At 42.4% G+C, this 12,388-nt stretch overlaps 1 protein-coding gene across 5 annotated transcripts in view; it reads right to left on the minus strand.

Moving 5' to 3' along the window:
* Window positions 1–12,388, minus strand: part of pxk (PX domain containing serine/threonine kinase) — a 64,635-nt gene that overhangs the window by 34,952 nt on the left and 17,295 nt on the right. For all 5 annotated transcript variants that reach the window (XM_015974309.3, XM_015974308.3, XM_070549571.1 and 2 more), the window contains 4 exons: window positions 9,818–9,895; window positions 7,021–7,094; window positions 5,614–5,688; window positions 1,174–1,278 (listed from right to left, as the gene is read on the minus strand). In XM_015974309.3, the coding sequence (XP_015829795.3) occupies window positions 1,174–1,278; window positions 5,614–5,688; window positions 7,021–7,094; window positions 9,818–9,895 (332 nt within the window). The remainder of the gene's footprint in view (window positions 1–1,173; window positions 1,279–5,613; window positions 5,689–7,020; window positions 7,095–9,817; window positions 9,896–12,388) is intronic.

A 12,388-nucleotide genomic window follows, 5' to 3' on the forward strand; every position in this document is an offset into this window, starting at 1 on the left:
ACGCCCTCTGAGGGGAAAATGGTGCACCTGTTTCAGGAAGTAGAATTTTGTCACAGCAGAGGTAAGCAGAACACAACAGGATCTGGAGTCTTCCTGATATTTTGACATTTCTCCTCTGATTGGCTAACAGTGACATTACTCAACTGACTGCTCTGCAACGTTGATATTTTATCTCCACAAATAACACAAGGCTGAAGGAATGTTGCTGTGTGGTGGAGTTGCCAATGCTAATGGTTATCAGAGACGCTCTGTTTCCTAGACGCTAAACCAACAACAGCCTTCCCCATCCATGAATGTTAAGAGACAGTGTGACATAGATCTGTCAAGCTAATGCATAAGTGTAGGAGACAATTTCTTTAGGATATTGATAGCTTAATTTTTTATTGAACCAGTGTCCTGGGACAATGAAATGCAGTGTCAGTACAACCATTGCATGATCTGACTTACAACACACGTAGACAGGAAAACGGTTTACTCAGGGCATGCAACAATAATAGGTGTGATGTCTGGGTTTATAAAATCATTTTGGCTGTTTGTTTAATGTGGTTTAACAAGTTCTCAAATTAATATTAACTCATCAAACGCCAGTGCAGAATTACGGTATCCCGTGTGTATGGAGGCCTCTTGGCGATCCAGTAGTGTCCTGACCAATCACATCCTAATTACTGAAGATTACAATAACAGCTTACAGCCTTTGTGTATTTACCTATATTATTTCTTCCTATTCTCCAAGTGTATGTGCTGCCCTAATAAGTGAATTTCCCCACTTTGAGATCAATACACTCTATTCTATTCTATTCTAAAGTCATCTAAATGGTTCTTTATTTTGTTGTGTCCTTGGGCAAGACACTTAACCCACCTCGCCTGCTGGTGGTGGTCGGAAGGACCGGTGGGCCCAGTGCTCGGCAGCCTAGTCTCTGTCAGTGCACCCCAGGGTAGCTGTAGCTACATCGTAACTCATCCTCACCAGGGTGTGAATGTGTGTGTGAATCGGTGAATGACTGATTGTGTTGTGAAGCGCCTTGGGGGGGTTGTAGAACCCTAAGAAGGCACTATACAAATACAGGCCATTTCCCATTTATTCTTCTGTTCTGTTACCCAATATTCCATGTAGCTAATCCATCTTACTTAAAACCTGCTTCAGGCATAAGTTTGGTTTGGAAGAGATCTTACCTTACAGATTTGGTCTCTCAGAGAACCATTCTCATTAAACGGTCTGATGAGCAGAGCTGAGGACTCGCTGGTACTGAAGAACAACAACGGACAGAAATACGGACTCTGGAAAAGAAGAGAAATGACAAAAGATGTGTAATCATCTCTAAGTGGTATTCTTCCACTTTAAGACCTTTACACAGAGCTGTCTAAATTAAAACAACATTTGGGATTACAGTTTACAACCATCCACCGAAAGTGACTGAAAAACCAGATTGCGGGTACAAGCGGCTGGAATGAGTTTTCTCCACATGGTGGCAGGGCTCTCCCTTAGAGATGCAGTGAAAGGCTAGGTCATCCGGGAGGGACTCAGAGTAGACCTGCTGCTCCTCCACATCGAGAGGAACAAGCTGAGGGGGCTCGCGCATCTGGTCAGGATGCCTCCTGGACGCCTCTCTGGTGAGGTTTTCTGGGCACGTCCAACTGGGAGGAGACCCAAGGGAAGACCCAGGACATGTTGGAGGGACTATGTCCCTTGGCTGGCCAGGGAACGCCTCGGGATGTCCACGGGGGAGATTGCCCAAGTAGCTGGGAGGAGGGACGTCTGGGCCTCTCGGCTAAAGCCTAATTTACGCACACACATTGACAGAGATGTTGTGCAATCAGACTTCTCCGTCACCTGGGGATTGTTGCAAAACCTTTTCCAGCCAGGACAACACAGGGCGTAGCACTATCCTGAGTTATTTTGCCACCATTACAGTCATGTATGTGGTCCACAATAGTGTATATACTATTGTATTGACATTGTTTTAATGTATTTCCAAGACTTTTCAACACAGACAGATTTCTCCCTCATTCCCCTCCACGTCGACGGCTCGATTCTAAAAATTTGTCGACGCACCACGCCCACTTGTTGCATCCCCAGGAGTTTGTAAATAGAGGTGGAATCTGCCCGTTTTTCCTCTAGTTCGCCCTCTTCTCCACCTTCACGAACATCTCCGCCAAATACCGAAGACCCGGAACAACGTCCGTCCGCTACTAGATTCCTTTCGTGTTTTGCCCACCTTCGTCTCCCGGCAACGGACAACAACTTCCGGGGTCAAATGCGCTGCTTCGTCTCTACCGCAGATGTAGAAAATCACCGGAAGCGTTTCTCCCTTCATAAAGGAGCTTCTTTCAGACATTAGGAGAGCTGTTTTGGTGGTAGCAGTCTCCCCTCTGTGCTGGGCTGTTTGCTGTTGGGTATTTTTGGTTTATTTAAACTTGGTAACTTGAACTTAACGTTGGTAAAGCTACTGTTAGCATTTTCGCTAACAGCTTCTTGCGTTGGGATAAGCTGTTACGTTTTGGTTTAGAGTTCATCTTTTTTGTGGTGCAGATCTCCCTTTTATTACATTTAGAGTGTTGTGGGTTTTCGGTTTAGTTTAAAATATCACCTTGAGTTTGGTTTAACCACCCAGTTTAGAGTTTGGACCTTTGGAGATTCTTATTTTGGTCCAGAACCCTGTAATCTTTGCCCAGTGGGACATCCCTATTTATTTGTACTTTTGTTTTAATTCCCCACAGGCAGAATTAGTTTTATAATTCCCAACCTGTGGATGGAAAGTTTTATGTTTTTTTGTAGTTGTAAATAAACCTGATCATCATTTTAACTTTTAAATCCCGTTATTGTCCCTTCCTTTTTGCACACGAGCCAAACTCCCCAGGAAGAGTTGTAACACCACTCGCCTCACGCACATAAGTGACCAAAACAAAGCAGCATGGAGACACTCCGTCTCCAACCACCTCTCAGGCAGCAGCCTGCACTCCCAAGTTCTACACGTCACCAGAACATAACACAATAAAAGCAGTGTTATACAAAATGGAAGGCCTGTAGTGTTTATTCTCTTACAGTAACAATTTATCAATTTTTTGAGGAATTTATTAGAGATTTTCTTGTTTTTATTAATTGTGCAATAAGAAAATAATCGCTAGATTAATCGTCTAAATAGTCATTAGAATAGTCGACTATTCGATAAAATAATTGTCAGAATAATCGTTTTAAAAATAATCGTTTACCCCCAGCCCTACTTGGAGCACGTCTCAGAACCACAGCTATGCGTGAAGATTCCTCTCACTGAAGCGAGTGTTTTCCAAACCCTGCCTCTCAGAGAGACTTGTCACTTAGAAAATGTCCCTGATGATAAAACTTTGGCTGAATAGCACTTGTTCCTGTCTCCAATGTGGCGATGCTGCGACGCATCCATGAGCCTGTCTGAGGAAAAAGTCCAGGGGCCTCATTTATAAAGCTTGCTTACGCACAAAACGGGGTTGGAAAACTGCGTGAGCAACTTCCCACGCAAACTTTGGAATTTAGAAAAGAAAACTTAGTGGAAAATTGACAATCTTTACATTTAGAATTGGCATACAGATAAAAATCTAAAGCACCTTACAGGCACAGGGGTGACACTGAAGCGCTGTACAGACATATATTAGTAATACCAGGAAATTACCCAATCAAGAATAAAAACAAATACTAAAATAGAAATAAAAAGAAATAAAAACGACACACAAAGTGCACCAATAAAAAAAAATACAAGTAAACTAACGGCCACGGGTAAAGACCAGATCAAATTAAAAAGTCTTTAGTCTGACCTTAAAAGCTGATGGTGAAGCACGCAAGTTAAAAGGTAACTCATTCCAGAGTTTCAGGCCTGCCACGGAAAAAGCCCCATCTCCTCTTGTCTTTAAACGGGTCCTAGGAACTCTGTGAGTAGGCTACGGTCTGAGCAGCGTGCCCATACGTGTGTGTGTGTATGGATGGATCAGTGTCTGCAAATATGCAGGAACCAGTCCATTTAATGATTTAAAAACCAATTAAAGGACTTTAAAACGAATCCGGAAATCCACAGGCAGCCAGTGCAAGGATTCCAAGACCGGGGGACACATGGTCACATTTGCTTTTTCCAGCCAAAAATTTAGCAGCTACGTTTTGTACTGGTTGCAGCCTTGCCAGAGTTGCTCTGTTCACTCCAAATAGGAGGGAATTACACTAGTCAATCCGTGTTGTAATAGAAGCATGGACTACTATTTCCAGGTGTTATCTTGTCAGGAATGGTTTTATTTTAGCTAAACGACACAGATGATAAAAAGAAGTGGACACGATTCCAATTAAATAGGCATCAAAACCCAAGGCATTGTCAAATTTAACGCCAAGGTTTGTGACAGCTGTCTTTACCTTTGAATTAAATGGCCCACAGTTAAGTGAGGTGGTATCAATGCAGCCATTAAGTCCACATAGGACTGCCTCTGTCTTGTCCTCACTGAGGCATTTACCAACAACCACCTCTTCACCTCAGACTGGCAGTCCATTAGGATGTCCACCGATTTGCCATGTTAAGTTGGCAGTCATCAGCAAAAAAAAAAAAAAAAAAAAAGAAAAAAGAAAACTAATGTCAAAACAACAAAAAATATCCCCCAATGGGAGACTAAAGATCAAAAACAGAAGTGGTCCCAGCACAGAATCCTGGGGAACACTCCAGGGGAGTTGCAAGGAGGCAGATGAGAAACCACCCATTCTGACGCAGACTGTTTTGTTTGAAATAAATGATCTGAACCACTCCAGAGCCGAACCTGAGACACCCACATGCTGTCTGAGGCAGTCAATTAATACATTGTGATCCAACGCATCAAAGCAGCAGTGAGGTCAAGCAAAATGAGTAGGACAGACTCACCACGATCTGTGACCAGCAAAACAGCATTCATGACTAAAATAACACGCATTTTAATTGAATATTCATTCATTATTTTACAAGCACAAAGAGCCGCATGCGTGTTGCCGACCCCTGGTCTGTGGGAAGAGACTGGATGCCATTTTGTGCTGCCATGTGTGTCTCCACTGCCTCTAGAAACACTCCAAACATGAACAAAAACAATCCATTAATTTTCTGTCACCGTTTGGTTTCAGTAATAGCTGGGTGTTCACCTGAACAACTAACTGGACTGGTCTCACAACACGGACACACTGTACAGGAAGGGACACAGTGGGCTCTTATGCTTTAACCATTTGACTATTGGTTGGGCTGTATAAATCAGCTATACTACTGGTGCCTCCCTGATATTGGAGCTCCTCACCTCATAACAACCAATCAGGGGATGGCTGGGCATAAACAGCAACAGCTAGTTTTCATTGGATATTAAAACTGCTGAGATGGCTTTGCTAGATCAGAGAACTATTACAACTAAAAAGAGTTACGATTCATCCCTTTTAATGTAAGCTTCTTTGATCACCGTGTCTGATGTCCTTGTGTGTTCATGAATGTCCTGATTCTGTAACCATTTCTACAATAATGGAACAAGAAACAGTTACTTCTAATGAATTATAACTTTAAAATACAAAATATGACCAGAAATAACATTTCTAGAATTGCAGCACTGAAGACTGATAACTCTAAAAGGTAGTGGAAAACCATATGTACATACAGAAATGCTGGTCAGCAGCTTCATGACTGACTGAAGGTCTTTGTCAGAAAGAACCTCATCAGGACCCAGATCCACCTAGACAGAGAAACAGAATCATCCTGAGCATAACACATAACCTGTGAAGTCTGCTGCTCAGTGAAAATGGGTTTCTGAACCATACAGAATAAAACAACATCTCACGTCCCCTTTTGACATGTCAGAATTAACACCAAACTAAGGTTGAAATGTTGCAAACACGTCAGCTTTGTATTCAACTCCATCCCATACATTTTCTTTCACTACAACCTGTCTATGGCAAACATTATTCTGTCACCATGACAACAAAATGCAACAAACTTTTGGCAGCAGGTGAAGGAGAGACCCAAAGACATTTTAATGCAGCATCAGAAGATTCTAGACCCACAGTGAGGACATACACAGTAAGTAGATAAATATATTTCACTGTAATATAAGTTGTTGGTAATTGAAAAAGAAGCTTGACATATTTTTCATGCTGACTACTATTTCAAGTACCCTTGGGGTTGGCTAAATGCCAATTCAATTCAAGTTTATTTATATAGCGTCAATCAGGATCAGTCGTCTCAAGGCACTTCACATGGTAGACATTCCAATAGAGGTCAGGTTTGCATCGAGTCACTGACTAGTGTCAGTCTTTACAGTAATCCTCATACTAAGCAAGCATGCAGAGACAGTAGAGAGGAAAACTCCCTTTTAACAGGAAGAAACCTCCAGAGGATACTGGCTCAGTATAAGCAGCCATCCACCATGACTCACTGGGGATGGAGAAGACAGAGCGCGCGTGCGCATGCGCACACGCGCACGCACACGCACACGCACACACACACATTAAAAAATGGTCCAATCAGGATTTGATCCCCAGACTCCTCAGTGAGAGTCACATGCGCTAACATGTCAGCCAAAGAGACATCCCCTTGGCCAAGTAGCCAGGACACATGATCAATCGAGTCACAGTGACAGGACGCTCACACCGTCACAGATGCATGAGCTTGTTCTATGTGAACATGAAGCGGTACAAGTGATAATGCTGCTGGGATTCATAATTGTATCCTTCTCAGCAGCAGCACTGCAGGTGCTCTCCATGTCCAAAATGTACGTAAGCAAGGTCCTTAGTTAACTTAAAGCTGCGCCCGTTTTTCCACTAAGGTTTCTTTTATAAATCCCAAAGTTTGCGTGGAAAGTTGATTACGCAGCATTCCGACCCCGTTTTGTGCGTAAGCAAGCTTTATAAATGAGGCCTCTGAACTGTAATGGAATGTTTACTGTGTGAAGGTCTTTGAGACGACTCTTGTTTAAATAGAAAGTTCAAACTTTTTATTTCCACCTGATTCACACCATAAAGTAGTTTGAAGTTGATAAGCGTAGCTAAGGGAAACATGTTTTACTCACCCAGCTCAGTAGATATCGCTCTTTAGGCTGCTCTTTGCTTTTGACTAGAAAATATTTCTTCCTGATTCTCCAACCTGAAAGACAAATATATCAGGAGGAAAAAAGATAGAAAAACGTCTACTTTAAAAAAAGGAAACTATTTTTTATTCTACTCCTTTGTGAGATTACGTACTGGAATTCTAAGATTTTGAAGTTTGTAAATTTGATTTTCCCATTCATTTATTTTCTGCATTGTTAATTCCTCAGTAGTCTCGTAGTCGTGGGGAGTTGGTGTCTTGTCTGCCCAAGTATGACAGATCTGAGGTTAAGTTTAAAGATATTTTAGGTTTGTCACAACTTGTGAATAATTAGGATTTTGTATTTAGGATCTGCTATCCTTACGGCACATAGGTATGTGTAGCTAGCCAGCTAGCAAACAACAAAAATAAGCACCAGAATCTTCACAGAAGGCTTGCTTTCCTTAAATGAAGATCTTTATAAATGTTCTATTACCGTAACTACAAAATACAGAAACAGAAAAAATACATTACTGACTAATACACACATCTTAGCGTGGCTCTTAACCCATTAGTCTCGCTTAGCATGTTTACGCCCACGCTGCTTACATTTTATGAACCGACTAACGCGCACAAACATTCTTTAAACAAATTGATTCTTACAAAGACGAAGGTTCTCCAAGGCACAAACGTATAAACCAAAATCAGCGTGTTCATTATCCATTTATTGTTTTGTCTCAAAATGTAAACACATCTAACCCTAACCTGGGATGGGGCAGAGGAAATGGAAACTACGTCAATGATAGGTCTGATGTTTATGTTTATTTATTTGGCAGACGCTTTTATCCAAAGCAACTTACAATTTATAACCTGTAGGGCATGTTGTGATTTGGGGGGAAACCGGAGTACCCGGAGGAAACCCACGCATACATGGGGAGAACACACAACTCCACGCAGAAAGGCCGCAGCAGAGTTTCAAACCTGCCACCTTCGTGTTGCGAGGCAACAATGCTAACCACTGCGCCACCATGCAGCGAGTGATGCGTCACCACTCACTCTTTCGTTTTTGGCACATACAACATTCCAAAGAATTTTTGTAAAAGCGAAGTCTCACTTTGATCCGTTTTCAAAACATTTTAACTTTTTAACAATTATTTACTTGCACAATTTACTAACTTGTATTAAACGTTTTCCCATCATCCATCCAACCATTTTTGACTTTTTATACAGAGTCGGGCGGGGGGCAGTAGCCTAAGCAGAGAAGCCCACATTTTCCTCTTCCCAGCCACTTGGGCAAGCTCTTCCGGGGGAACCTCAAGGCATTCCCTGGCCAGCCATGAGACATAGTCCCTCCAGTGTGTCCTGGGTCTTCCTTTAGGTCTCCTCCCAGTTAGACATGCCCAGAAAACCTCACCAGGGAGGCGTCCAGGAGGCATCCTAACCAGATGACTGACCTCAACTGGCTCCTCTCAATGTGGAGGAGCAGAGGGTCTACTCCGAGCCCCTCCCGGATGACCGAGCTTCTCACCCTATCTCTAAGGGAGAGCCCAGCCACTCTTCTAAGAAAACTCATTTCGGCCACTTGTATCCGTGATCTCGTTCTTTCGGTCACTACCCAAAGCTCATGACCATAGGTGAGGGTAGGAACGTAGATCGACCGGTAAATCGAGTTTCGCCTTCTGGCTCAGCTCTCTCTTCACCATGACAGACCGGTACAATGCACGCATCACTGCAGATGCAGCACCAATCCACCTATTGATCTCACACTCCATCTTTTCCTCACTCGTGAACAAGACCCCGAGATACCTAAACCCCCCCCACTTGGGGCAGGACCTCCTCCCTGACCTGAATGTTACCACTAAATGATAAATTAGGCACATTTTATCTGCTACGTTCTGGTTCTGCATCTGGCTTGTGACCCAGAGAGGTGCTCTGAGCTCCTCTCCACAGCGTGCTGATAGCTTGCTGTACTGATCATGGTGTCCAAGTCTGAGCTAATGCTCAGATGTTCTAATGGGAATCTTTTCTCGATTGATTTTGTTACCTCCTTGATGTTCTCTGTGCATAACGTTTAAAATGTCTGTGCACCTGCATGCGTCAGGGTAATCCCAGTCTGTCAGAATGAGCAGCCTTGAGATTTTTCCGTCAAAATTAATGGTCAAAACCAGAAAAAATCTGGTTAACGCAATCCCTGCCTACATTTAACTTATTTGCCTTCTTGTGGAGATAGCATGGCAGCCTTTCACACAACAAGAGTGTACCATTTACTGCAGGTTCATAAGCTTACAACAACTCAAACACAGCGCCTTGGGCTGTCATAAAGGCAGTGGAAGGCACTATATAAATAAAGTTTGGCTGAGCTTTTCCTGCCTCATTAACCATTTCACATTTACCAAGGCTACAAATGGCCCCACACACACTGGGGACAAACCCGAAAATGTAAGGAGGCATCAACTTGACGATTGTAATCGACATAAGCAACTGGCTAGTGCTCAAACTGGAACCATTGGATTTCCTTAAAATCCAAATGTGGAAATCTAAAGAATTTTTTTCAGCTGAGGTCTTAATGCTTCTTACATGTAATTCAAAGGAAATCTACCTCTCACCAGTAGCTTTAAGGAGTTTAGCTGGTTGTTATGGGTTGCTCACTTTGCCTTTCGTATACTGATAAAATTATGGGGGGGATATTAAGCTCTTTGTATACAGCATTTTTTCACACCTGCCTAAAATGTTTGCACAGTAGGTCATTATTGAAGCCAATAGGTTAACACCCCCACCCCACACACATTCAATAGTCTTACCAATATCTTTAAGTGGCTCCAGGACTTCCCACTTTGGATCTGACCTGAAGAACATGGAAACCTGCTGCAAGGCAAGTTCTGCAACAGAATGGTTCTGTTAGAGGTGGAGAAAATGACTGAAAACAAGAAATAACATCACTAAAAACAAACAAAAAAACAAGATAAATTAACCCTAACTAACCCCTAAAGAAGAAAAATGATAATAAAGGTAAACATAAGATCCTGAAGAATACAGAACTGACAACAGAAAGAAGAGAAGCTAATAAGGAACAAGAGGATGAACAGGAGGTTCCACTAAAAGCCAGCTTGAACAGGTGAGTTTAAAGGAGACCACCGAGTTCACTGATTTCAGGCTCAGGGGGAGAGAGGTCTAGAGTTTGGGGGCCACAGCAGTTAATGATCTGTCACCTTTGACCTTTAGCCTGGTGCTGCACAACCAGTAGGCTTTGGCCACTGGACCTCAGGGACCTGCTGGGGGTGTAAGGACTGAGAAGATCACCAATGTATGATGGTGCTCAGCTTGGCAATGTTCCTGAGATGGAAGACGGAAGAGCGAACAAGAGAACTGACATGAGAATCCAGGGTGAGAGCTGGGTCAAAGGTCACACCAAGGTTCCTGACAGAGAGTTTGGTGTGAGAAGCAAGCTGACCAAGAGAGTCTCAGACTTTGGGAACCAGCTTCTCACAAAGCTGAACATCAGCATAACATCATACCTAGGGCTGGGCGATATGGCCTAAAATCAATATCATGATATATTGAGGATTTCACCTCGACAACAATAAATGGACGATAACTAAAGGTATGCCCAGAAACAAAAGTTGTCCACTAGATGGGGCTGTCACATGTATTATGTTGAGTCACATTTTTACCCGACTCAAGGTAGTACAGCTTCTTAAAGGTACATGAACGTTGCCAACCTACACACCTTTTCATTTTTTTATTTTCAAATTCTTTTTTTTTAACATCGTTTATTCATGCTTGACATTGTTCTTTTCCATGTACAATATTAAATGCAGTAAAACACATACAATAAGAACTTTATGAACCGGCCGCGACTCTTATTAGAAAAAAAGTAAAAGTAAAAACAGAAATATGTTTGAAGACATTACTGCTTGATATTAAGATATCTGTCCCCTTCTTCTGTTCCCCTCATCTTGCGTCTCATCTCCTCGTCCCATCGGTGTGTGGTGGGTTCAAGGAGGTTCAAGTCCATCTGAAGTGGTTTATTGCTGGGGCCCACATCTTTTTAAACCTCTCCTCTCTTAAGTGTAATCTTGCGTGATTCTTCCATCTGGTGTATATCTCTTAGGTCCCCTTGCCAGACCTTAAGCCTCAGGGGTGTCACTTGTAACAAAGCCCTAGTTATCATCTTCTTTGCTACTAATTGGAATATTTGCAGGAGCTGAGCTCATCTTCTATCCGGCCATCCCTGAAATGGTAGGCCTATGATAAAATATTTTGGATCAAGTGGTACCCATATTCCCAATATAGACCGTATCTCATTCTGTATCCCTAGACAAAAGGTTTTTAACTTCGGGCAATACCAGAAAATATGTAAATGGTCTCCTATCTGTTTACAACTTCTCCAACACAAATTGGTTTTTGACTTATCTCTTTAGAAAATTCATACTGGTGTATTAAAAAATCTCATTTTAACTTTCCAGTTAAACTCATTCCAAATTGGACTATTCGTAATCTTAAAATTTCTTTCACATGCCTCCTCCCAGTCTTTGTCATCAATTATTGTATTTATCTCTAATTCCCATTTTTGTTTGAAATCTAGCGCATCATCTGATAACTGTTGTTGTAGACACTTGTATATATTTGATATTATTTTCCCTTTTGTTTTTTCCTCCGCTGCCTTTGTCAACTAAAGTTCTATTGGTCCGGGGGTTGTCATTAAATCCTCCTTTTCCACCCTTGTTAAAACATAATCTCGTACTTGTAAAAACCGAAATAAGTAATTGGAGTCCAGGCCAAACTCGTTCTGCAACTGTCTAAAGGATTTTATCGTTTCCCCCCAAACAGCTGGTGTAACGTCACTACTCCCCTTTCTGGACATACTATAAATTTCCTATCCATTTTATTGGGGTCCATCATCTTAGAGATATTGTGATATTGTACCGGGATCCCCTATTTTTTTACTCACCCGCCTCCATATTCTTAGGGTATTCCGAATCCATTCATTCTTAATCTTCAAATTTCTCCATCTTTTTTGTTCTAGGAAGGGAGCTACATCTAGAGCCATTTCTTGACATGAGTTATTTTCTAATGTAATCCAATTTGTTTCCTCATCTTGCGCCACCCATTCTACTAATCCCCTTAATTGTGCTGCCCAGGATCCTCCTAAGGGTATAGAGCTGGTTCAGTGTTCCACGGCCAGGGCAAAAACCACACTGCTCCTCCTGAATCTGAGGTACAACAATCCGACAGACCCTCCTCTCCAGAACCCCTGAATAGACCCTACCAGGAAGGCTCAGGAGTGTGATCCCCTGTAGTTGGAACACACCCTGCGGTCCCCCTTTTTAAATAAGGGGACCACCACCCCGGTCTGCCAGTCCAGTGGGACT

Source organism: Nothobranchius furzeri, chromosome 3 (genome assembly GCF_043380555.1).
Source record: "Nothobranchius furzeri strain GRZ-AD chromosome 3, NfurGRZ-RIMD1, whole genome shotgun sequence".
Taxonomy (NCBI): domain Eukaryota; kingdom Metazoa; phylum Chordata; class Actinopteri; order Cyprinodontiformes; family Nothobranchiidae; genus Nothobranchius; species Nothobranchius furzeri.